General features: G+C 46.5%; 2 protein-coding genes across 7 annotated transcripts in view; both read right to left on the minus strand.

Annotated features, from left to right (window-relative positions):
* The window catches only part of LOC120996515 (kelch-like protein 35), a 29,281-nt gene extending 28,700 nt beyond the window's left edge, over window positions 1-581 (minus strand). The window contains exon 1 of the mRNA XM_040426462.1: window positions 366-581. The gene's annotated coding sequence lies outside the window, so the exon portion shown is untranslated. The remainder of the gene's footprint in view (window positions 1-365) is intronic.
* A 1,417-nt stretch (window positions 582-1,998) lies between these two features.
* LOC120996512 (zinc finger protein 436-like) lies at window positions 1,999-27,099 on the minus strand. Of its 6 annotated transcripts, none has more exons than XM_040426455.1 (12): window positions 26,846-27,099; window positions 26,478-26,618; window positions 19,617-19,763; window positions 16,933-17,056; window positions 15,127-15,224; window positions 14,883-14,982; window positions 13,748-13,807; window positions 12,868-12,965; window positions 11,070-11,175; window positions 10,823-10,920; window positions 9,391-9,487; window positions 1,999-3,177 (listed from the first exon to the last, which is right to left on the minus strand). In XM_040426455.1, exons 2-12 carry the CDS (start codon window positions 26,592-26,594, stop codon window positions 2,483-2,485), a joined length of 1,740 nt encoding a protein of 579 aa, XP_040282389.1. In that variant the 5' UTR covers window positions 26,595-26,618; window positions 26,846-27,099; the 3' UTR covers window positions 1,999-2,482. The 6 variants fall into 6 exon arrangements, with proteins under 6 accessions (XP_040282389.1, XP_040282387.1, XP_040282390.1 ...); XM_040426453.1 differs by having other exon boundaries at window positions 26,814-27,099; XM_040426456.1 differs by having other exon boundaries at window positions 26,726-27,099.

The following is a 27,099-nucleotide window of genomic DNA, read 5'->3' on the forward strand; positions in this document are numbered from 1 at the left end:
AGAAACCCCGCCAATCTAACAGTCATCTTTAACTTTTCACATTCCTAATACCCCTTTAGGATACGATGATATATTTTCAATTTTAACAGCCATAATTTTTTTATTTTTGCACTTTTTTTCTTGTGGGACCAGCTGTTCGCACCTGTTTACGTATACGTTTTATACATTATTTTTGGGTGACGGCGTGAAAAAAAAAAAACACTTCCACCATTGGTTTTTAGGTTGATAACATCGTTCTGTTACGGACCTGGCGACATCAAATATTTATATGTTTTTTTTCCAGTACATAAAGGCATTTGTAAGAAAAAAAATAGCTTTTTTTAAATTTTATTTGTTTAACTTTTTTTTCTTCCTATTTTTCTTACCACTTTTTAAAAGTTTTTGTCCCACTATGGAGCTGGACCCTGCAATTGACTGATCCCTCTTGTAATACACAGGAATGCTTCTGCACTATAACTGGCAGATCTTCAGTACGTAGCAGGTCTGGGGGCTTTTGTAAGGTTCATGGTTGCCAAAGCACGGTCTCAGCACCCTGATGCTGTAGTCAGCGTTGATAGTAGCACCTATGGGGTTAACTGCCATCCCAGCTCCTGCAATAATTTTTCTTCATTGCTTTAATGCATTAAAAACTGTTAAGCAACTTTTCAAATAGTTATAATTCAACATCTACCATTTTCTGTGTATATATATATATATATATATATATATATATATATAACTCCTATGCATACGTATGAGTCTCCATGGTTACAGACTACAAACATACCCTGTGTAGTCTGATCCTGCTTTACTCCACCCTCTCACCAGACAGAGACAAATGGGGGGGAGCGTAACACTTGTCTCCAGGATCAGACTACATGCGGTCGGTTTGCAGTCTGTAACTATGGTGACGCATAGATCTGCATAGGAGCTTAAAACATAATTATTATTTTTTTATCAAGACGAATGCAAAATTGTTAAGGCCTCATGCACACGACTATATGTATTTTGCAGTCCGCAAAAAATATGGATGACGTCCGTGTGCATTTCGTATTATGCAGAACGGAATAGAACAGTACTGTCCTTGTCCGTAAATGCGGACAATAATAGGACATGTTCTATTTTTTTGCGGAACGGAAATACGGACATACGGAAACAGAATGCACACGGAGTAGCTTCCGTTTTTTTTGCGGACCCATTGAAATGAATGGTTCCGCATACGGTCCGCAAAAAACAAACAAAAAAAAACGGAACGGAGACGGAAAGAAAATACGTTCGTGTGCAAGGGTCCATTCACACGTCCGTGGAATGGGTCCGCATCCGTTCCGCAATATCCGGAACGGGTGCGGACCCATTCATTTTCAATAGGGCAGGAATGGATGCGGAGAGCACACTATGTGCTCTCCGCATCCGCATTCCCGGAGCGCGTCCCCGTTCTTCCGGTCCGCAGCTCCGGAAAAAAATAGAACATGTCCTATTCTTGTCCGCTTCTATGGGGGTGCCGGCTGGGTGTATTGCGGATCCGGCAGTACACCACGGACGTGTGAATGGAACCGAACTCCGATCCCGGTGTTGAGAGCGGAAAGGAAGCTGTGTAACAACAGTTTTATCAAGTTCTCCTCAGTTCAGACATTTCACGCCCATTGAAAACAGATGTAGAACATCAAGCACACGGCCACGTAACCTTCATAGGAGGACGTTGGTAATATTATGGCTCATAACGAAGAGCCTCCTGGTCAAGCCTAAGATCAGCCTGCTCAATGCCAAGTGTCGGCTGGAGTGGTGTACAGAACATCATCATGGGACCAGCATGCTCGGTGCCAAGGGTTGGCGATGGTTTTGGGAGGTGAGGTCCAACAAGCTCATGTAAGCGTGACGGCTGGGGGGGTTCACATACTTTTGTCCATGATTTATTCCTAACATAAAAATCCAAAAAGACCTAAGAGAAAATTTGCAATCTTTTGCCTTTTATTGCACCTCAGGTCTTGATGTGACAGGTCCTGGTTTTTCATACAAACGTCTGATCTCTGGATTTGGGAATACAGCGGAGATCATCTCTGCGAAGACTTAGACTGTCCACATTGATCTGGTTTCTAAATAGTCCAGCAAGGATTGGACTTCATAGGTAGGTAACACCCCTCTTCCCCCCCCCCCAGTTCATTTTAAAGGGTGTGTATACATCTGCAACAGTTTTCTTTATTGCTCTAACGCATTAAAAAAAAAGTTAAGCAACTTTTCAAATAGTTGTAATTCAACATCTACCATTTTGAGTATAACAGCAAATCTGCAGACCTATGCGTCTCCATGGTTACAGACTACAAACATACTCTGTGTAGTCTGATCTTGTTTTACTCCACCCTAGTGAAATGAACACTTGGCTCCAGGATCAGACTACATGGGGTTTGTTTGTAGTCTGTAACTAAGGTGATGCATAGTTCTGCCTAGGAGCTGTATACAAAAAACTGATTTGATTCTTTTTTAAAAAACAAGCCCAATTGCAAAGTTACTTTTCCCCGGCGTGGGTTGGCAAGTGTCTTGCAAGAGCTTTTTTGGTAGTGAAGGACTTGTCGCACTGAGAGCAGGAGAACATCTTCACCCCCGAGTGCGTTAACTTGTGTGTGGTCAGGGTAGATTTGTGAGAAAACGATTTCCCGCATTCAGAACATGAAAACGGCCGCTCCCCGGTGTGTGTCCTCTCGTGTTCTGTAAGAAGTGACCTCCCCGAGAAGCTCTTCCCGCACTCGGCACAGGGGTACGGCTTCGCTCCAGTGTGAAGGTACCGGTGTTGGTCGTGGGCGGATTTCTGAGCAAAGCATTTACCGCAATCGGCGCAGGAGAACGGCTTCTCCCCCGTGTGGAGCCTCATGTGGGTGACACACGAGGATTTCATGGTGAAGCTCTGGCCACATTCAGAGCAGGAGAAGGGCTTGAAGCCCGTGTGAGTCCTCTCGTGCTGCTGAGCGGTGGACCTGTGGGTAAATTTCTGTCCACAGAAAGAACAGGCAAAGGGCTTCTCTCCCGTGTGGATTCTCTGGTGGTCGACGAGCGTCATTTTATGTTTAAAGCATTTGCCGCAGACAGCACACGAATACGGCGCCTCTCCCGTGTGAGTCCGTCTGTGCAGAATCAGCTTTGATTTAAAGGGGAAGCCTTTGCCACAATCAATGCATGTGTATATATTACTATAGACGGTCGACGCTGCAAGAGAGAGACACACAGTCAGAGTTTTCAAAGGGTTAAATTTACATTAAAGGGGTTTGCCACTTTCTGGTTATTGTTGACCAAAGTGTATATAAGATGATTATATGGCGCTTACTAATGTAGCCTATGTTGAAATTCTATTTGATAGGGTACACAATGTATTTTGTGCTGCCCACACAGAGATCTTGCCTAGGGAGGAGCGAATCTACTTCGGATGAAACATCCGAAGTCGATTCGCATATAACTTTGTTTCAATGCTGTACGGAGCGAGCTACTCCGTACAGTATTAGAATGTATTGGCTCCGATGAGCCGAAGTTATTACATAATAACTTCAGAAATTGATTTATACTGTAAAAAAAAAAAACATTTCCCGAACTCGGGTTCAGATCCAAGTGGTACCACTTGGAACCGAACCCAAGTTCGGGAAATGTTTTTTCTCGCCCATATTCATTGGGGGACACAGAGACCGTGGTATAGCTATGTCCACTAGGAGGCGCTGACACTAGTAAAAGCTGTTAGCTCCTCCCCGGCAGCCATACCCTCTCCAGCCTGGAGAGGGAGCTTCAGTTTTTTCTAGTGTCAATAGGAGGCAAGACCGGTCATCCGCACTGCTGCCTCCCCCACAGAAGACAAGGTGGACCAGGGCAGCCTCGCTCCCCTGCATCCCGCCAGCCAAAGGGTCACCTAGGTCCGCCAAAGAGAAGACCCTCCCGCCATACCAGACTCCTGCCACTCCGGTGCCAGCTGCTGAGGAGGTGACCCTGCTGGAGAAGGTACCATTATGGGCCCACTTAGGGAGGGTGAAGAGAAGAGGAGGAAGATAAGGTGAGTACACGGGACTAGGTGAGTATGTTAACCCTCTCCCTCCCTCCCTATTTGGCAAAGCTCAGTGGTAAAAGCAATTGCCTCATACCCAGTGTTCTGTGTTCAAAACCCCTTTCACCGTTCTCCCTCCCTCTGGGCCAGACACCGGGCTTCATTTATCCTAGCCCTGGACCTCCGGTGGATTTCCTCCCCCCTCCCTCTGTGCCGACACTGCACGGGGCACATAGGGGGTTAACGGCCACTATCTCCTGCAGGCACAGCGGGCGGCCGAGCGCACTGCTGTGCTCTGAATTTTTATCTTTTTACCTCGCTACAGGAGGGGAGCGGAGGAGGTCCCCCCTCCCCAGCGCCATAATCCGCCCTTCCAGGGAGCAGGCGCTAAGCGCGCTGCTCCAGAAGAGAACCGTGGGATCGTTTGGTTCCAGCACTGTGTCCGGGCGCCGTTAAATTTAGGCCCCGGCTTCACGTTGGGCCTACTCCTTCCTTCTTCCTCCGGCCCGCGATGCGTCTCACGGCCGGAGGGCGATTCTAATGTCACTACAACCCGGGCGGCGCACTTCACCCTCTGTGCCCCGGCCGGCCTGTCAGTAGAGCGGGGGGCATTCCGGTCGGCCGTGTCTATAACTTAGGCCCAGGCTTCGCGGCCTACTAGGCCGCAATCTTTCATCCCCGGGTATGAGGGGGGGATTTGGTCTGGCGCAAATTCTTTGCACTACTACTGGATACAGTACTCCCTTGGATATTACCTCCCTCCATGGGGTCTAACCGCACTAGCTGTTTCAGTGCCGACAGTCGGCGTTCCCCCTCTTAGTAGGTGGCGGAACTGCATTCCCACTGGGGGCAGTACTGACTGTATGCATTAGTCTCTTCCATAGGTGGCGCTATGACATTACCCCTGCTTCAGTGTTTACTGCATATCTTACCCCCTTATGTAGGTGGGGTATTGATACGGGACTCTCCATATGCCTTGCCCTTTCCGTAAGGGGCGTATTCTCTCTACTTGGATTCAGTTCCTGCTAGATGCATTACTGCATTGCCACCCTTCATGGTGGGGTACTTGCACTACCACTGAGCGCAGTGCTTGCCTTAAGCATTACCCCCTTTCATTGGTGGGATAATTGCAGCATTGCCCTTTCCACAGTCATCCACTACTGTGGGGAATGAGTACACATCTTGGATGTTGCACTTCAACTACGCCTGGGCTATAGAGGCATTAGCTTCTTCTACAAGTGGGGCGTAGCGAGTATCGATACACGCTGGTGCCCTGTACTCTTCTTCTAATGGTATTCCACCAGTGGATACTGTGGCTGTTTCCACGTTGTGTCCTTTTCCTTCGGTGACGGTTTGCGGCATGAATATGACAACCTCTCTCCTTGTGTCCTAGCGTCCCCTATCTCCAGGGTCCTCCATTGAACCAATATGTGTCTTCAACAATGTGTAGTGCGTACACCAAGGCACGTAATATTGTGATTACGTTCCAGCGAGTCGAGTATTGCACTGACTCTATATTCTCTATCCACCATTACTGATGTGGGAAGTGGTTGTGCTGGCACTCTGGTTCAGCTTTGCAGCGTGTTCCCCTTCGCTGGTGCGGAGTTTTCGCTGGTACTAGCGTTCGCAGTCGCTGCAGTGGGGCATTCCATCAGGTAGGGGTTCTACCCTGACGCTGGCTTGGCGGTTGTTCCTATTCTACGCCCTTCCCAGGTGGAGGGTTTAAGATGAGCTCTCCTTCCCTGGGGCAGTATGGTACCATGGCTTCTGCTGGACTCCTCTAGTCTGCCCCTCAGTTTGTGCTGGCGGGGCACGCTGCGACGCCTACGGTACAGGGGTCCGGGAGTAGCCTTTACATACTCTGGCTCCTCCTGCATGGTTCCTTCGTCAGGGGACGGATTCTTCTACCGCTGAATTCGGTGGCGTACGCTGTATGGCCCCCTCCTTAGGAGGAGTATGGCACCGCCACTATCATCCGGTGGCTACTTCTGTGTAGTGCCAGTCTCAGATGAGGAATTGGCTTCGCCCTGCCACTTTTTCCTTGGGCTCAGGGTTCACGGCCACTCCGCAAACCTTGGTAGCTCCTACGTTACTACTTCCCCTCATCTATGTTGATGCAGGGTATTGGTTCTGTGTTTTTTTCTTCCAAGTCTTGTTCCGGCCCGACTGTTGGGCCGTGACGTTTTTTCAAATCCTACCCGTTGGTCCTGGGTGTACTACCCGTATCTACAACTACCTCTCTCATTACTTGACTAGTGACTGCCATGTCAGTCCGATGTAGTCATGCCTTTTCACTGCAGATTCCGTGGCTAGACTACGAGACTCACCACGCCAGGATGAGGGAGGGTGCTGTCACGACTGTTGATGGAGTTTCGTTCCTGGAACGGAACACCCCTTCTATTCTTCCTCCTCGAGGCAGGAGTTTTTTCTCTCATCTTGGTCTGGTCGAAATTTCAGTCGAGCAGTGTTGCTACACCGTCAATACACGGTCGCTGACGGAACTCCACCGCCGATGATTCTCATATCGTCTCTACTTTTACCGATCCAATGTGTTGATTCCTTGGCTTGTGGTTGGACATGCCTCATTCAGGCGTTTTTTTCTCGGTATCTTATCAGCCAGCTTCTCAGTCTCCCCACAAGTCTCTTCGGCTCGGGGGAGATTGGTGGACCACTTATCATTTCCGTGGAGCGCTTCCCTTTAGCAGGGGTGGATCCTGCGGTCCTGGGTTTTTGGTTTGGCCATTATTTCCTTGCTGTGTCAGGTTCGGCGCTGTGTATCCTTTTCCAGCGTCCTCTGACTCACCCGGGGCCAATATTACCTTCCTTCAGGGAATGGCATATACGGTTCCTCCATACCGTCCTCCTTTACCGCCTTGGGATCTGACCTTAGTCCTTTCAGCGCTCTGGAATTCTTCCCTTGAACCTTGCGGGAGATGTCACTCCGACTCCTGTCCTGGAAGGTGTTTTTTTTCTTGTGGCTATCACATCCATCAGACGGGTGTCCGGGTTGGGGCGCTCTCTTGCAGAGAACCTTCTGGTTCTGACAGGCATAAGCGGTTCCCCGGCCCGTTCATTCCTTTCTCCCGACGGTGGTCTCTGGTTTCCATTTCAATGAAGAAACTGTCCTTCCATCACTGTGTCCCTCCCCTTCACACCCTAGGGAAAGGGAGTTAGGTCATTTGGACGTTGTCAGGGCTCTGGCGATCTATTTGCCAGCCTCCAGTTCCTTCCGGCGTATGGTTCCTCCAGTTCCTTCCGGTTTTTGTCATCCCGGAGGGTCCTCGCTAGGCATTGGCGGCCTCCAGGGTGGCAATTGCACGTCTGCATTTGCTTAAGCATACTGCACCCGGGGCAGGGTTCCGCCCTTCGGTGTCACGGCTCACTCCTCCAGAGCGGTGGGCGCTCTTGGCCTCGGAGGATTCAAGGTTCGGCCGCACAGTTGTGCAGGGCGGCTACTTCTCCTTATGCACATTCGCTAAATTCTGCCAGGTGCATACTTACCGTATGCATCGGCGGGTGCCGCCTTGGGCCGCATGGTCTTGCAGGCAGCAGTTCTTAGTGGCCTGCAGGGACGCTTGCTCCATGGGTCTGTGGTTTTCCCTCCCTGTGGACTGCTCTCGGACGTCACACGGTCTCTGTGTCCCCCAATGAATATGGGCGAGAAAACAAGATTTTTGTAAAACTTACCAGTAAAATCTCTTTCTCGCTCTTCATTGGGGGACACAGCACCCACCCAGTATTGTTGCTCGGCCACAGTGGTGGCTGTTGCTGGTTAGAACCTGGTTCGGTTCTTGGCATTGTGCTGTTCCAGGTTTTTCGTTGGTTTACTTGCTTCTCCTACTGCTTCTCACAAACTGAAGCTCTCTCTCCAGGCTGGAGGGGGTATAGCTGCCAGGGGAGGAGCTAACAGCTTTTACTAGTGTCAACGCCTCCTAGAGGACATGGCTATACCCACGGTCTCTGTGTCACCCAATGAAGAGCGAGAAAGAGATTTTTCTGGTAAGTTTTACAAAAATCTTGTTTTCTCGCCCATATTCATTGGGGGACACAGAGACCGTGGGACGTCCTAGAGCAGTCCACAGGGAGGTAAAACCACAGACCCATGGAGCAAGCGCCCCTGAGGGCCACTAAGAACTGCTGCCTGCAAGACCATGCGGCCCAAGGAGGCACCCGCTGATGCACAAAAATCTCGTTTTTTACAGTCTAAATCAATTTCTGAAGTTCGAGCCAATACATTCTAATACTGTACGGAGCGCTCGCTACTTACAGCATTGAAACAAAGTTATATGCGAATCGACTTCGGATGTTTCACCTGAAGTCGATTCGCTCATCCCTAATCTTGTCCAAAAAATGGCTGCTGATGGAGGGTCAAATGGCCTCGATGTGACGTCTCCTCCATCCAGATACGCTGCCCCACCATCTGCACTTGTTCTGTTTGGAGTTCAGTGCAGGTGCAGTGTGTTTGGATGGAGCAGACGTCACATGGAGGCGATTTGCCTGGTCACTTGACCCTCCATCAGCAGCCATTTGATGGACAAGATCTCTGTGTGGACAGCACAAAAGACGTTGTGCACCTTATAAAATACAGAAAATGGTGCAGAATTTCGACATAGGCTACATTAGTAAGTGCCATATAATTATCTTATATACACATTGGTCAACAATAACCAGAAAGTGGCCAACCCCTTTAAAGCAACTCGGTCCCCACTGACTCCATGTACAGCCAGCAAAATGTATGACACCGCAGTCATTCAGAGGAGTGCTCTGTCTTCATGATGCAGTTACCCCTTTAACCCCTTAAGGTTGTGTTTGGAATGCCATGACTTTTTTCTATCGATGTAGTTGTGTATTGTGGGATGTTATGTAGTTTGCTACTATTATGGGGGACTTTTTGATCAATTTTTATTCCAAATTATTATTATTTTTTAATAGAGGTGATGTAACCAAAAAGGTGATGACCCAGCAGCATCTAAGGGCCGAGGCTGAAGTTCAGCGTCATCTGAATATTACGGTTGACACCCGCTGCCGACGGTGCTGGCTCAGCAGAATGTACCGTGGTGTTCACGATCTATACACCTGCTGTACGGTACATGTCCAACATGGCACAGGATGTGAATAGTGATGTATGTGGCGACGTAAATCCAAACAACGTCCAATGAAAAGTCCAGGGGTTAGAACAAGAAGTGTTATCATGGGGGCGAAGGGGCCACAGCCTTTAGGTTATTCATTTCAAATACTAGGATTTTGTATAGATAGGGATACTACATGATTGCTTGTTACAGGCCCAAGCCCGAGGCTGTACTGCCGACAACATATTTCTGGCAGGTGCAGTGGCGGTATGCCTTTCCTTTTTTTACATCCCCCATGGCGGAGCATCCGTAGGCATCACTCACCTGGACTGACATTTGAACGTTTCTTCCGTTTACGCGGCTCTTTCCCCCAAACTCCCACCTCTTCAGTTTCTACTTTGATAATTCTTAAACTTCCAACCTAAAGAGAGATAAATACAAGAAATAAATGACATCTCGGCTCTGAAACCAACCGTCTGAGACACCGGGGCCCTGCAGGGTCCAAAAAGGGAATCTGGTTGGGGCGAAGAGTGGAGGGCAAGAACAAGGAACAATCCAAACCGGTATCGCGGTGGCTTTCTGCTCTGACACCCAGAAGGGGCGGAGCATGACACATATTCAATACATGTTTCAAGCCCTGCCCATAGTGTTTCAATCTCCCTGGCGTGTTCCTTCAACCGTTTCAGCCCCGGGCGGTTTTTCCTTTTTTAACTCTCTGCCTTCCTGGAGCTATAACTTTATTTTTGCGTTCACATTTTTTTTATACACATTTGAATAACTTTTCTCATTTAAGTCATATTAAATTTTTTTCTTATTTTTTGGTTAAATGTGTAGAGCAAGTGATACTGATCATTTTTGCAATATGCTTTATTAATTGATTTTGCACTTTTTTATTTAAAAAAAAAAGCCGCAGCGAAGTGAAGACGCTTCTCACTAACTTCTGCACTCGCTGCCTCCCTAACATGAAGCTAAAACTGGCCATAAATACTATGGGGGTCATTTATTAAGACTGGCATTTTTGACATCGGTCTTAATACCCCTTGGCGCTGGCAGTGGGTCCGCGCCGGCCTCTACATCCACCGCCAGTCTAAATCTACACCAGCAGCCTCGCTAGCGTGGATTTAGCACGTTTTCTACGCCTATAACGTAGACGTATGGCAAATCTGCCGTTTTACAGTACCAGCAAAGAAATCTCATCCACACGCTATGAAAAAAATTAATCTGTAGAGCAAATTCACCCGAGGTGCAGATTTTAAATCCTCAAGCTTTGAATTTCCACTGTACAGTTAACCCTTTGCAACGCACAGAGCGAAATCCGAGGCAAATCTGCAGTGGAATATCTGCTACATTAAACTGTACCCTTAAAGGATCTATCACACCATAAGAACTAGGACCTCACCAAAGGGGCTCCTGGCGTGAAGAGAGCGATGGTCGCACTACCGCGCTGCCATTCCATTCATTCTCTATGGGACTGCCGTATCGGTTGTGGTCTGATCGATCATGAGAATGGGGCCCTGGAATGCAGCGATGGTCTCACATGTGCACTGCAGCTCCATCCATTCTATATGGGCCTGCAAGATATTGCCAAGCACATCACTTGGCTATCCTAGCAGTGCATATGTCAGACCGTTGCGCCACTCACACTGGGGTCCCATCAATTAGAAATCCACCAGTCATATACTTAACAACTATTCTGTGGAACCCCTTTAAGGTAACAGATCACTGATTTGGTGGAATCATTCTCCTCTCCACCTACCTGATCCTCCTCCGGGACGCTGGGATTGTCCTCTGTAGGCTCCTTTGGATTGTTCAGTCTGGGTCGTTTCTTTGATGTCTTCCTCTTACTGGACCATTCTATAGGAGACACATACAGTGATTATATAGATATATCTGACCTGTTACTGTTTTTGACTACCCTTCCATATAACTCAATAGGTCTCTATGAGCCCTCATTGGGTCCCCTCACCCAAAGCTAGCTGTATGTTGTATTGAACGTCACTCACCTGGATGGACAGATTTAGGGGCCGCCTCCTCCTCCTCCTCGTACGGCCCATTCCCCCAGACCTCAATCTCTTCAGGTTCTACTTTGATCACTGTTAAGCTTCCAATCTAAAGACAGAACAGAAATTCGTACTATAGTGCACAGCGCCAACCCTGTACACAGGCCAGGTATGGTATTGCAGGCCAGATCCACTGAAGTGGAAAGAGCTGAGCTACAATACCACGCGCAAGGACGGTGCTGTTTTTGAAAGAATGCAGACGCGCCTTTAAAGGAATGGAACCACTGAGGTGAGAAGGGAGAAATTAGTATGGTAAGAATATGAAAAGATGTTGATGGAGCTGTAAGTGGAGACTGTCACACCCGATGATGATGATGATGTGAAAATATATCATTCCTTGGTTCCCATTAAAATCTGACAATTAGAACGGGTGAGAGCCCCCCTTTACTACTCCGACATGCACTACTAGGACAAATGGAAAGAGCTTGTCTATACTATATATGTGTATAGGTAAAGCTGATATTCTGTGTTATGCTCAGTGCAGGGCCCGAGGAGGAGAAGTATCAAAGTATCTTTTTTTTTCGTTTAGAGAGTTTCTTTAAATTATATCTGTACTTTAAAAAACAAACAAAAACTTTTGACATGTCACAGTGATATATTATAGTTTTTGATCAGTGGGGGTCTGAGTCCTGAGACCCCCCACCGATCGATAGAATGAAGAGAAAGATGTGGACTTGAGATGGATTCATAGACTTTCTATGGAGTGGGGAGAGAGGGCTTCTTTCTCCTCGTTCTAGCGATTAGTTGGGGTCTCGGCACCCAGACCCCCACCGAACAAAACCTTCGGTACGTAGCTCTAACATATCAAAAGTTTTTTGAAAGTACGAGTACATTTTAAAGTGTGAATGTCATTTCAGTTTATTTTCAGTATAGTTTAGGGACACATTTTTATAATATACTTTATTAGGGAAAGCTCCTAGAAAACGGGGTGTAAAGCGTCTTCTTAGCAGAGTCTGACTTCAGTTCTACTAAGCGCTGAAGACATCTGTGTGTAACATGCAGAGGCTTCCAGCTGCCTCCTCAATGCCCCAGTCCCTGACTACGTACATGTGCCCTACCACTTCCCATCGCCCGGCCTATATGACTTATTCTGACACATAGACGTCTTAAAGGGGTTGTCCGGGTTCAGAGCTGAACCCGGACACATCCTTATTTTCACCCAGGCAACCCCCCTGAGGCTAGCATCGGAGCATCTCAGGCTCCGATGCGCTCCCTTGCCCTGTGCTAAATCGCGCAGGGCACAGGCTCTTTTGTTTATCATAACACACTGCCGGGCGGAGGCTTCCGCCCGGCAGTGTGTTTGGTGACGTCAACGGCTCTGATGGGCGGGCTTTAGCGCTGCCCTAGCCGTTTTACTGAATCCAGCCCATCAGTGCCGGTGACATCACCAGGCTTCCTGGCAGCCCCATGGAGAGCCCCGGTACGTCACCGAAACTGATGCTCAAGTCAGGGGGGCTGCCGGGGTGAAAATGGAGGTATGTCCGGGTTCAGCTCTGAACCCGGACAACCCCTTTAAGTGCTCAGTAGAAGGCTGAAGACAGACTCTCCTTTAATGACACTCAGAAGACTCTACATCATGTCTTCTAGAACAGCAAAACATTTTTCCCTAATAAAGTATATTAGAAGAATGTTATAACGTGCCCGTCCCTACACAATATAGAAGATAAACAAATCCCAGTTACACTTTGAGAACCTCTGTACAGAGGACTCATTTGGTGGAGTCATCCTCATCCCAACCTACCGGATTATCCGCCGGGACGCTGTGACCTTCGTCTTTACACTCCTGTGGATCATCTATACTGGAACGTCTCTTTGATGTGTTTCTCTTACTGGACTCATCTGTAGGAGACACACACAGGGACTGAATACATGATATACACGGCCATGATAGAAACAGCACAGGGTTATGTGATCCAGTGTTCCCACCGGACTCCAAATCCATGTGATTACTTTACTGGTACCTCATTAAAGGGCATCTGTCAGAAGTTTTGTATCCATGACACTGGCTGACCTGTTACATGTGCACTTGCCAGCTGACGGCATCTGTGTTGGTCCCATGTTCATATGTGCCCGCATTACAGAGAAAGATGTTGCTCCCAGAGTCTCCTTTGCATATACTAAAACCTCATTCTTCTCAGTAATGCGGGCACATATGAACATGGGACCAGCACAGACGTCTTCAGCTGCCAAGAGCACATGGAACAGGTCAGCCAGTGTCTTAGGTATAAAACTGCTGACAGATGCCCTTTAACACCCATAAAGGAGTCAGTATATATTAGTGTAAGGCCTCATGCACACAACTGTATTCTCAGTCCACATCCGATTCACATTATTTGCGGATCCATTCATTTCAATGGAGCCGCAAAAGATACGGACAGGACACCGCGTGCTGTCCGTATCCGCTCCACGGCCCCATAGAAAAAAAATAAAATAGATTAGTCATATTCTTGTCCGTTTTGCGGACAAGAATAGGCATTCCTACCATAGGGCCAGATGTTCCAATCCGCAAAATGCGTAGGGAGCACAGCCGGTACCATGTTTTGCGGATTCGGAAAATGGATACGGTTGTGTGCATGAGACCTAAGACGCAATATTAAGTCAATCACATCTAAATCAATTACGTTTCTCTTTGTGGCGACCACCAAGTTGGAGTAGGCAGATTCTAGGACAAACAATGCTCCCTGGGAAGAAAAAAAAGGGATGCAAATTAGTTTTGCATTATTGTGAGTTTATGATCGGTGTCGCCTTCTACTCGCTGTCGTTAGTTAAGCCCTTCCTGACAAAGCGATTTTCTGTTAGAATTTTTTCACTCCCTGCCTTCCCACAGCCATAACTGTTTTATTTTTCCATAGCTGCATGTTTTTTGCGGGGCAAGTTGTGCTTTCAAATGGTGACCATTTCATTTTGCATATGATGTGGTGTAATTCCACCACAGATTTACGGGGTTCATACGCAGAAAAAACGGACCTGTTCCCTTCATTTTTCAAATCAGTAAGATTACATTTATGCGATTTAGGCAGAATGCACGCTGCCGAGAGCGGTCCGTGGTATGCCGGGCTGGATTCCGGTTCCGAGCAGGAGCGCACGGCGTCATTGGTTGCTATGACGCCGTGCGCTTCATGCCGCCGCCGCTGTACAGTAATACACTCGTATAAAGCTAATCTTTATTTTTAATATGTGGAAAGGGGGTGATTTGAATTATTATATAGTTTTTTAATATGTTTCTTTTACTTCATTTAAAGTCCCCCTTAGGGGATTCCTTCTCCCATAGACTGCGATGAATTATCTTTGCAGTTTATGAAAGATTCACTACGTTCCTATAGGCAGAACTTCCTACCACATCCCTGTGGCCGGCATTGGAGCATTCAAAGGGCCCAAGGCTGCCATTTAAACCAAACAACTGCCTCGATCTCCGAGCAGGGGAACTGCTTGAGACCCGGAAGCGCTGAGCTCTCAGATGCAGTGGTCAGAACATCTGAGGGTTAAAAGTCCACGATCGATGATATCACCTATCATGGACTTTGCCTCCAGATTGTCTTCTGTGTAAAACTCATAAACCCAGTGGCTATGGCGCCTGCTCAGCTCAGATGGGTGGGCGCCATCTTTTAATGTTGGTAAGGAGTTAATTAGACATGATGAGAAGAATATTCTGCCATACACACAACATATAGGGTTTGGAGAGCATCTGTACAGGTAAAAAAAAGACCCTACCTTTCCCCCATGGCTACCTGTTTGCGTGTAGTGGACATCACTCACCTGGACAGATATCTGTAGGGGTCTCCTCCTCCTTGCACGGCTCATCCTCCCCCACCTCTGTCTCTTCAGCTTCCACCTTGATCACTGATATGCTTTCAACCTAAACAGAGCGCAGGGATTCAGACCACCACAATCAGGAGTCATGTATGTACACCCCCGTCTCTTTATCTCCATTTATACAGTTAGCAATCAACTCATCTCAGATCACTCAGGACAACACAAAATAATCTTCATCCCCGTCTACCTGATCATCCTCCGGGCCGCTGGGACTCTCCTCTTTACACTCCTGTGGATCGTCCGTACTGGGACGTCTCTCTGATGCGTTTCTCTTACTGGACTTATCTATAGACAAACACAGTGACTGAATACATTATATACACAGCAACCATATGAACAGCACAGAGGAGTGTGAGCCAAATCCATGCCATTCCTTTACTGGGACTGAACACACTGTATATATAGGATTTATCAGAGGACGTGTGCATCTAGTTACAGTTGCAAGAAAAAGTATGTGAACCCTTTGGAATGATATGGATTTCTGCACAAATTGGTCATAAAATGTGATCTGATCTTCATCTAAGTCACAACAATAGACAATCACAGTCTGCTTAAACTAATAACACACAAAGAGTTAAATGTTACCATGTTTTTATTGAACACACCATGTAAACATTCACAGTGCAGGTGGGAAAAGTATGTGAACCCTTGGATTTAATAACTGGTTGAACCTCCTTTGGCAGCAACAACTTCAACCAAACGTTTCCTGTAGTTGCAGATCAGACGTGCACAACGGTCAGGAGTAATTCTTGACCGTTCCTCTTTACAGAACTGTTTCGGTTCAGCAATATTCTTGGGATGTCTGATGTGAATCGCTTTCTTGAGGTCATGCCACAGCATCTCAGTCCGGTTGAGGTCAGGACTCTGACTGGGCCACTCCAGAAGACGTATTTTCTTCTGTTTAAGCCATTCTGTTGTTGATTTACTTCTATGCTTTGGGTCGTTGTCCTGTTGCAGCACCTCACTCCAATTAGCTCTTGGAGATGTCATTAGTCTAGGGGTTCACATACTTTTTCCACCTGCACTGTGAATGTTTACATGGTGTGTTCAATAAAAACATAGTAACATTTAATTCTTTGTGTGTTATTAGTTTAAGCAGACAGTGATTGTCTATTGTTGTGATTTAGGCCTCTTTCACACTTGCGTTGTCCGGATCCGTCGTGCACTACATTTGCCGGAGGTGCCCGCCGGATCCGTAATAACGCAAGTGAACTGAAAGCATTTGAAGACGGATCAGTCTTCAAAATGTGTTCAGTGTTACTATGGCACCCAGGACGCTATTAAAGTCCTGGTTGCCGTAGTAGTAGTGGGGAGCGGGGGAGCAGTATACTTACCGTCCGTGCGGCTCCCGGGGTGCTCCAGAATGACGTCAGAGCGCCCTATGCGCATGGATGACGTGATCCATGCGACACATCACCCATGCGCGTGGGGCGCCCTGACGTCACTCTGAAGCGCCCTGGGAGCCGCACGGACGGTAAGTACACTGCTCCCCCGCTCCCCACTACACTTTACCATGGCAAACAGGACTTTAGTGTCCTGGGAGCCATGGTAACCATTCAGAAAAAGCTAAACGTAGGATCCGGTAATGACCCGAAACAACGTTTAGCTTAAGGCCGGATCCGGATTAATGCCTTTCAATGGGCATTAATTCCGGATCCGGCCTTGCGGCAAGTGTTCAGGATTTTTGACCGGAGAAAAAAGCGCAGCATGCTACGGTATTTTCTCCGGCCAAAAAACGTTCCGTTCCGGAACTGAAGACATCCTGATGCATCCTGAACGGATTTCACTCCATTCAGAATGCATTAGGATAAAACTGATCAGGATTCTTCCGGCATAGAGCCCCGACGACGGAACTCTATGCCGGAAAAGAACAACGCAAGTGTGAAAGGGCCCTTAGATGAAGATCAGATCACATTTTATGACCAATTTGTGTAGAAATCCATATCATTCCAAAGGGTTCACATACTTTTTCTTGCAACTATATATCACTTACCCCATGATGCGACGGGCGGCTGAGTCTGCGTCATGACGTCCTTGTACAGATCCTTCTGTCCTTCTAAATACCTCCACTCCTGCACAGAAAGATAGACAGAGACGTCCTGACACCGTACAGGAACCTGATACATACAACGAGGAGCTTATCACTGTCCAGACACAGTACAGGGGATTCATCATGTGTGTTCCCCTGTACTTATACTCAATTACATCCAGTACTATACTCCAGAGCTGCACTCACTATTCTGCTGGTGCAGTCACTGTGTACATACATTACATTACTTATCCTGTACTGATCCTGAGTTACATCCTGTATTATACTCCAGAGCTGCACTCACTATTCTGCTGGTGCAGTCACTGTGTACATACATTACTTATCCTGTACTGATCCTGAGTTACATCCTGTATTATACTCCAGAGCTGCACTCACTATTCTGCTGGTGCAGTCACTGTGTACATACATTACTTATCCTGTACTGATCCTCAGTTACATCCTGTATTATACTCCAGAGCTGTAATCACTATTCTGCTGGTGCAGTCACTGTGTACATACATTACATTACTTATCCTGTACTGATCCTGAGTTACATCATGTATTATACTCCAGAGCTGCACTCACTATTCTGCTGGTGCAGTCACTGTGTACATACATTACATTACTTATCCTGTACTGATCCTGAGTTACATCCTGTATTATACTCCAGAGCTGAACTCACTATTCTGCTGGTGCAGTCACTGTGTACATACATTACTTATCCTGTACTGATCCTGAGTTACATCCTGTATTATACTCCAGAGCTGCACTCACTATTCTGCTGGTGCAGTCACTGTGTACATACATTACTTATCCTGTACTGATCCTGAGTTACCTCCTATATTATACTCCAGAGCTGCACTCATTATTCTGCTAGTAGAGTCACTGTGTACATTACATTACTTATCCTGTACTGATCCTGAGTTACCTCCTATATTATACTCCAGAGCTGCACTCACTATTCTGCTAGTAGAGTCACTGTGTACTTTATCTATTACTGATCCAGAGTTACATCCAGACCAGACACCAAAATTAATTCAAAGCTCAGACCCTTTAAAGTTATCAGAGCCCAGACCAGAGGGTAAAAAACCCTCCTCCTATACTCCCCGCTCTCCAGGCTTCTGCTGCCAGTAATATGACGTTGTGTGTTCTGCCGCACACTGGCATCACAATGCAGTACAGCAGGGGGGACGTCTGGAGTAGTAAATGATTGCAGCCATGCTCATCGTTAAAGGGATTCTCCGGGCTAACCCTAAATTTGGGGCATAATTCTAGCCTGTGGAGGGAAGAATGTTGGTCTGGTACTTACCTTCCGCAGCGCACCCCTTTCCAAGATTCGCCTCCCGGTCAAGTGACTGCTTCTTCTCTTCCTTTCTTGAGCAGGAGACGGATCGTCAAGAATGATGTCACTGCCTCCTGCAAAAGAAAGCTCCGGCCGGCCGTCTTCACTCACCGCGCATGCGCACTAGCATTCAGCTAGTGCGCATGCGCGGGATTGTCGGCCGCTCTCTGTATTGTACAGGCTTCTATGTGAAGCCTGTACTGACTCCTGCACAGCGCGATGTATGAGCTGTGCAGGAGTGACAGCATAGTGATCAGCCACAGTGGCTGATTGCTATGCTGTGGATCTCACTGGGGCACTGACTGGCACTGTGGATGGCACAATGGGGCAATGAGGATGGCACATGGGGGCACTGGATGTCACTTGGGGCACTGTGGATGGCAATGGAGGCACTATTGATGGCACATGGGGGCACTGGATGTCACTGGGGAACTGTGGATGGCACATTGGGGCCATGTGGATGGCACATTGGGGCCATGTGGATGGCACATTGGGGCACACTGGATGGCACATGGGGCACTGTGGATGGTACTCGGGGCACTGTGGATGTCATTGTTATGGGGGCGCTGGGGATGTTACTGTTATGGGGGCGCTGTGGATGTCACTGTTATGGGGGCACTGTGGATGTCACTGTCATGGACGCTCAGTATGAGTGATAGGGCTCAGGCACAGAACTGTATCCGTTTTGCGGTCTGCAGTTGCGGATCCACTAAATAAGGTTACTGTCCGTGTGAGATTCACTTTTTTTTTGCAGTCCCATTGAGTTCTATGGGTTTTCCATCTGCATTATGAGGACAAGAATAGGACATGTTCTATCTGTCACAGAACTGACACACGGATGTGGAAAGCACATGGACGTCATCAGTGTACTTTCCATATCCATATGTCAGTTTCAGAAAAGATAGAATATGTCCTATCCTGGTCCTCAAATTCATAGAACTCAATGGGACTACAAAAAATGTGGCTCGCAAAATGGATACGGTTGTGTGCATAAGGGTTTAGATACACAGCTCAGCAGGCAGGATCATACAAAATGGGTTTAGATACACACTTCAGCAGGCAGTATCGCACACAACAGGCCGTGTATCAGGCACATACCTGATAGGAGACAGAGCGAGAAGTAGATTCCTGCCTGATTTTGGACCGGACAACCTCTTTAAATACTTCTCCTACCCGTCATCAATAAACTTCCCTCAGGTTCTCCAGACTCCACTGATGCTTCCTCTCAGGACATTATATTTTGGACAGGACCGCACTGATGTCCTCATCCGCTCCACGTCTGTGTATAATGACCCCCACTTCTCACCTCTGCCGTCAGCAGCTCAATGATCTTGTTGGTCAGGTCCAGGATCTTCTTGTGGTTTCTCTGGGAGGAAGGCAGAGGCTCCGCTGTGGCTCTCCGGATCTCGCTCCGTCCTCCATGCTGGGTGGACTTCTTTATGGGACCATAATCCTAATGAGACAAGAACCAAGATGGAGGCACGAAAGAGGACTGTAAAGATTCTCCCTGAGTGACATCATGAGACAAAGTCCCCAGGATCCCTCTGGTGTCGTCCCGGACTTAGTAAACGTGACCTTGTTTTCTTAGCATTTACCACCTCCGAGGTCACATCCCTAACTTATTAACCCCTTAATACCCAGGCTGGGCAACAAAGGGGCTGTCCCACCATAACAGCCCATCACCTCTAAGTATCTGATGAGTTGAGGTCTGACAGCTGGAACCCCCCCATAATCTTAAGAATGGGGTCCTGGGGACAAGTACAGCGCTTGGCTATTTCCATCAATCAGATAGAGAATGAATGAATGTCAATCCAAATACCCTGAGCACCCAGTGATCGTGGGGGTCTCAGCTGTCAGACCATAACTGATCAGAGACTTATGCCCTATCCTGTAGAGAGGTAACACGTTATTATGGATGAGCAATGCCTTTAACGACCTGAACAATTTTTCACCTTTTTCTTTTGCATGCACTAGTCAAGCGGCTGGTCCACCTGACACATTGGTGGCATATCGCTACCCGGACCCCCTTACCTGTGGCTGCTTTATAATTAGAGATCATGTGAGCTAATCCCACAAATCGACCCGCACCCTCTCATAGGTGATAACTGATGTCATGTGACCTGCTTTTCCCAGAATTCATGAGCTCCCTGTTGTATCCCTGCTTTACTAATAGCGATAATGCGGCAGGCGGGATCGCGATCCCCCGCCCGCCTCCCCTTGAAAATTCGTTGGCTTCTAGTGGTTATACCAGGGTGCCAGCACATTGCTGACACCCTGGTATAAACGGCTGACATCTGTGCAGATGTCAGCCGTTTAACCCTTTCCATACCGCGGTCCGTACAGACCGCGGTATGGAAAAGGTTATCTGTCATCGGTCAGGGAGCTCCCTCCCTCTCCCATCGGGGGGCTGCTGTGCCTTTGCAGCCCCCCTGATGGAGAGGGAGAGAGCCCCCAGAGAGCCCCCCTCAGCCCTGTGCTTACCCTTCCCCGTCTGCGAAGTTGTGTCAGACGGGGAAGGTTCCCATGGCAACAGGACGCCTTCTCAGGCGTCCTGCTGTCCATGGTGCTGAACAGATCTATGCTAAAAGCATATATCTGTTCAGTGTAAGTAAAATACAGTACAGAACCCTATATAGGGTTCTGTACTGTATTATACAGACATCAGACCCACTGGATCTTCAAGAACCAAGTGGGTCTGGGTCAAAAATTTTTTTAATAAAGTGAAAAAAGTTAAGAAAAAAACCCAAAAACATTTATCACTGAATAAAAATTTTAAAAATAAAATACACTACACATATTAGGTATTGCCGCGTCCGTAACGACCTGATCTATAATACGGTCATGTTACTTTCCCCGCACGGTGAACGCCATAAAAATAAAAACTATGAGAAAATAGAAATTTTGCCCACCTTACTTCCCAAAAAAGGTAATAAAAGTGATCAAAAAAGTCGCATGTACGCCAAAATAGTACCAATCAAACCGTCATCTCATCCCGCAAAAATCATACCCTACCCAAGATAATCGCCGAAAACCTGAAAAAACTATGGCTCTTAGACTATGGAAACACTAAAACATGATTTTTTTTTGTTTCAAAAATGAAATCATTGTGTAAAACTTACATAAATAAAAATAAAGTATGCATATTAGGTATCGCCGCGTCCGTATCGATCGGCTCTATAAAAATATCACATGACCTAACCCCTCAGATGACCACCGTAAAAAAATAAAAATAAAAACGGTGTAAAAAAAGCCATTTTTCTGTCATCTTACGTCACAAAAAGTGTAATAGCAAGCGATCAAATAGTCATATGCACCCCAAAATAGTGGCAATCAAACCGTCATCTCATCCCGCAAAAAATGAGACCCTACTTAAGATAATCACACAAAAACTGAAAAAACTATGGCTCTTAGACTATGGAGACACTAAAACATTTTTTTGGTTTTAAAAATGAAGTCATTGTATAAAACTTACATAAATAAAACAAATAGTATACATATTAGGTATCACCGCATCCGTGACAACCTGCTCTATAAAATTACCACATGATCTAACCTGTCAGATGAATGTTGTAAATAACAAAAAAAAAACGTGCCAAAAAAGCTATTTCTTGTTACCTTGCCGCACTAAAAGTGTAATATAGAGCAACCAAAAATCATATGTACCCTAAACTAGTACCAAAAAAACTGCCACCGTATCCCGTAGTTTCTAAAATGGGGTCACTTTTTTTGGAGTTTCTACTCTAGGGGTGCATCAGGGGGGTTCAAATGGGACATGGTGTCAAAAAACCAGTCCAGCAAAATCTGCCTTCCAAAAACCATACGGCGCACCTTTCACTCTACGCCCTGCTGTGTGCCCGTACAGTAGTTTACGGCCACATATGGGGTGTTTCTGTAAACTACAGAATCAGGGCCATAAATAATGAGTTTTGTTTGGCTGTTAACCCTTGCTTTGTAACTGGAAAAAAAATATTAAAATGGAAAATCTGCCAAAAAAGTGAAATTTTGAAATTGTATCTGTATTTTCCATTAAATCTTGTGCAACACCTAAAGGGTTAACAAAGTTTGTAAAATCAGTTTTGAATACCTTGAGGGGTGTAGTTTCTTAGATGGGGTCACTTTTATGTCGTTTCTACTCTAGGGGTGCATCAGGGGGGCTTCAAATGGGACATGGTGTCCAAAAAACAGTCCAGCAAAATCTGGCTTCCAAAAACCAAACGGCGCACCTTTCACTCTACGCCCCGCTGTGTGGCCGTACAGTAGTTTACGGCCACATATGGGGTGTTTCTGTAAACGGCAGAGTCAGGGCAATAAAGATACAGTCTTGTTCGGCTGTTAACCCTTGCTTTGTTAGTGGAAAAAATGGGTTAAAATGGAAAATTTGGCAAAAAAATGAAATTCTCAAATTTCATCCCCATTTGCCAATAACTCTTGTGCAACACCTAAAGGGTTAACAAAGTTTGTAAAATCAGTTTTGAATACCTTGAGGGGTGTAGTTTATAGAATGGGGTCATTTTTGGGCGGTTTCTATTATGTAAGCCTCGCAAAGTGACTTCAGAGCTGTAGTGGTCCCTAAAAATTTGTTTTTTGTAAATTTCTGAAAAATTTCAAGATTTGCTTCTAAACTTCTAAGCCTTGTAACATCCCCAAAAAATAAAATATCATTCCCAAAATAATTCAAACATGAAGTAGACATATGGGGAATGTAAGGTCATCACAATTTTTGGGGGTATTACTATGTATTACAGAAGTAGAGAAACTGAAACTTTGAAATTTGCAAATTTTTCCAAATTTTGGGTAAATTAGGTATTTTTTAATGCAAAAAAAAAATATTATTTTGACTTCATTTTACCAGTGTCATGAAGTACAATATATGACGAAAAAACAATCTCAGAACGGCCTGGATAAGTCAAAGTGTTTTAAAGTTATGAGCACTTAAAGTGACACTGGTCAGATTTGCAAAAAATGGCCAAGTCCTTAAGGTGAAATAGGGCTGAGTCCTTAAGGGGTTAATAACGATAGGTGTTGTCACGTGACCTCTCTTTCCCAGAATCCACCACCTCCTCCATCACATTCTGGATTTATTAATATCGATAGGTGGTGTCACGTGACCTCCCTTTCCCAGAATGCACCACCTCCTCCATCACATTCTGGATTTATTAATAACGATAGGTGGTGTCACGTGACCTCCCTTTCCCAGAATGCACCACCTCCTCCATCACATTCTGGATTTATTAATAACGATAGGTGATGTCACGTGACCTCCCTTTCCCAGAATGCACCACCTCCTCCATCACATTATGATTTATTAATAACGATAGGTGGTGTCACATGACCTCTCTTTCCCAGAATGCACCACCTCCACATCACAGTCTGGATTTATTAATAACGATAGGTGGTGTCACGTGACCTCTCTTTCCCAGAATGCACCACCTCCTCCATCACATTCTGGATTTATTAATAACGATAGGTGGTGTCACGTGACCTCCCTTTCCCAGAATGCACCACCTCCTCCATCACAATCTGGATTTATTAATAACGATAGGTGGTGTCACGTGACCTCTCTTTCCCAGAATCCACCACCTCCTCCATCACACTCTGGATTTATTAATAACGATAGGTGGTGTCACGTGACCCCTCTTTCCCAGAATCCACCACCTCCTCCATCACAATCTGGATTTATTAATAACGATAGGTGGTGTCACGTGACCTCTCTTTCCCAGAATCCACCACCTCCACATTCTGGATTTATTAATAACGATAGGTGGTGTCACGTGACCCCTCTTTCCCAGAATGCACCACCTCCTCCATCACATTCTGGATTTATTAATAACGATAGGTGGTGTCACGTGACCTCTCTTTCCCAGAATCTTCCATCACATTCTGGATTTATTAATAACGATAGGTGGTGTCACGTGACCTCCCTTTCCCAGAATGCACCACCTCCTCCATCACAATCTGGATTTATTAATAACGATAGGTGGTGTCACGTGACCTCTCTTTCCCAGAATCCACCACCTCCTCCATCACACTCTGGATTTATTAATAACGATAGGTGGTGTCACGTGACCCCTCTTTCCCGGAATCCACCACCTCCTCCATCACAATCTGGATTTATTAATAACGATAGGTGGTGTCACGTGACCTCTCTTTCCCAGAATCCACCACCTCCACATTCTGGATTTATTAATAACGATAGGTGGTGTCACGTGACCCCTCTTTCCCAGAATGCACCACCTCCTCCATCACATTCTGGATTTATTAATAACGATAGGTGGTGTCACGTGACCCCTCTTTCCCAGAATGCACCACCTCCTCCATCACATTCTGGATTTATTAATAACGATAGGTGGTGTCACGTGACCTCTCTTTCCCAGAATCTTCCATCACATTCTGGATTTATTAATAACGATAGGTGGTGTCACGTGACCTCTCTTTCCCAGAATCCACCACCTCCACCGTCACATTCTGGATTTATTAATAATGATAGGTGGTGTCACGTGACCTCCCTTTCCCAGAATGCACCTCCTCCACCATCACATTCTGGATTTATTAATATCGATAGGTGGTGTCACGTGACATCTCTTTCCCAGAATGCACCACCTCCTCCATCACACTCTGGATTTATTAATAACGATAGGTGGTGTCACGTGACCTCTCTTTCCCAGAATCCACCACCTCCACCGTCACATTCTGGATTTATTAATATCGATAGGTGGTGTCACGTGACCTCTCTCTCCCAGAATGCACCACCTCCTCCATCACATTCTGGATTTATTAATAACGATAGGTGGTGTCACGTGACCTCTCTCTCCCAGAATGCACCACCTCCTCCATCACATTCTGGATTTATTAATAACGATAGGTGGTGTCACGTGACCTCTCTTTCCCAGAATGCACCACCTCCTCCATCACACTCTGGATTTATTAATATCGATAGGTGGTGTCACGTGACCTCTCTCTCCCAGAATGCACCACCTCCTCCATCACATTCTGGATTTATTAATAACGATAGGTGGTGTCACGTGACCTCTCTCTCCCAGAATGCACCACCTCCTCCATCACATTCTGGATTTATTAATAACGATAGGTGGTGTCACGTGACCTCTCTTTCCCAGAATGCACCACCTCCTCCATCACACTCTGGATTTATTAATAACGATAGGTGGTGTCACGTGACCTCTCTCTCCCAGAATCCACCACCTCCTCCATCACATTCTGGATTTATTAATAACGATAGGTGGTGTCACGTGACATCTCTCTCCCAGAATCCACCACCTCCTCCATCACATTCTGGATTTATTAATAACGATAGGTGATGTCACGTGACCTCTCTTTCCCAGAATGCACCACCTCCTCCATCACATTCTGGATTTATTAATAACGATAGGTGGTGTCACGTGACCTCTCTCTCCCAGAATGCACCACCTCCTCCATCACACTCTGGATTTATTAATAACGATAGGTGGTGTCACGTGACCTCTCTTTCCCAGAATGCACCACCTCCTCCATCACACTCTGGATTTATTAATATCGATAGGTGGTGTCACGTGACCTCTCTCTCCCAGAATGCACCACCTCCTCCATCACATTCTGGATTTATTAATAACGATAGGTGGTGTCACGTGACCTCTCTCTCCCAGAATGCACCACCTCCTCCATCACATTCTGGATTTATTAATAACGATAGGTGGTGTCACGTGACCTCTCTTTCCCAGAATGCACCACCTCCTCCATCACACTCTGGATTTATTAATAACGATAGGTGGTGTCACGTGACCTCTCTCTCCCAGAATCCACCACCTCCTCCATCACATTCTGGATTTATTAATAACGATAGGTGGTGTCACGTGACATCTCTCTCCCAGAATCCACCACCTCCTCCATCACATTCTGGATTTATTAATAACGATAGGTGATGTCACGTGACCTCTCTTTCCCAGAATGCACCACCTCCTCCATCACATTCTGGATTTATTAATAACGATAGGTGGTGTCACGTGACATCTCTCTCCCAGAATGCACCACCTCCTCCATCACACTCTGGATTTATTAATAACGATAGGTGGTGTCACATGACCTCTCTTTCCCAGAATGCACCTCCTCCACCGTCACACTCTGGATTGATTCATAGAGATAAGTGAAATCATGTGACCCGGCGGTCCCTCACCTCTCCGGTCAGAAGGTAGATGATCTCCAGGGTGACATTCAGTATCTTCTGGGTCATCTCATCGCCGCCCATCTTCTCATCAGCCATGGAGAGCTTCTCACGGTGGACATCGACCATGAAAGCGCCTCGGCAGGGACGAAACTGCAATAAAATAATGAAATAAACGGCAAATAAATATGGACAACACGTAGTGGAGACACAGAGCGAGTGGGGACACATCAGACTCCATTAAAATAAATGCCCTGCACCTCTACACTGCTCTGTGATTCAAATAATCAGTTTTGATGCCACTATGTCTGATAAGGATGATGGTGGTAGTAGTAGTAGATACATTACCACAGGAAGCGAGTGACTGGGGCAGCTCCTACCTGGAACTATCAAAGGATACACATTTACTGCCGCAAAGGGAGCTGGGAGTTGTAGTCACGTGACTGCCGCTCTAGCATCTGCATTCCAGTGTCAAGGCTCTGAGAGGCTACAACAAAATGTCGCCTCTCTCCTCCCAATTGGCGTTTACTAAAACTGTGCAGGCGGTGAGATGTGAATATACCGAGACGGTTTCGGTAAGTACAGGAGATGCTCGGTTTTATTTCTACGCCAAAATGAAGAAGTACGGCTGATG

This window comes from Bufo bufo, chromosome 3 (assembly GCF_905171765.1).
Source record: "Bufo bufo chromosome 3, aBufBuf1.1, whole genome shotgun sequence".
NCBI classification, from domain to species: Eukaryota; Metazoa; Chordata; class Amphibia; order Anura; family Bufonidae; genus Bufo; species Bufo bufo.

What these genes read in the sequence shown, in the direction of transcription:
- LOC120996512 (XM_040426450.1), bottom strand. Translation starts at nt 26,696, where the DNA reads ATGTGTCCCCACTCGCTCTGTGTCTCCACTACGTGTTGTCCATATTTA. An exon ending in TGGTCGCCACAAAGAGAAAC is followed by an intron (nt 12,966 to 13,747) that starts GTAATTGATTTA and finishes TGTCTCCTACAG; the next exon opens with ATGAGTCCAGTAAGAGAAAC. An exon ending in ACGTTCAAATGTCAGTCCAG is followed by an intron (nt 3,178 to 9,390) that starts GTGAGTGATGCC and finishes TCTCTCTTGCAG; the next exon opens with CGTCGACCGTCTATAGTAAT.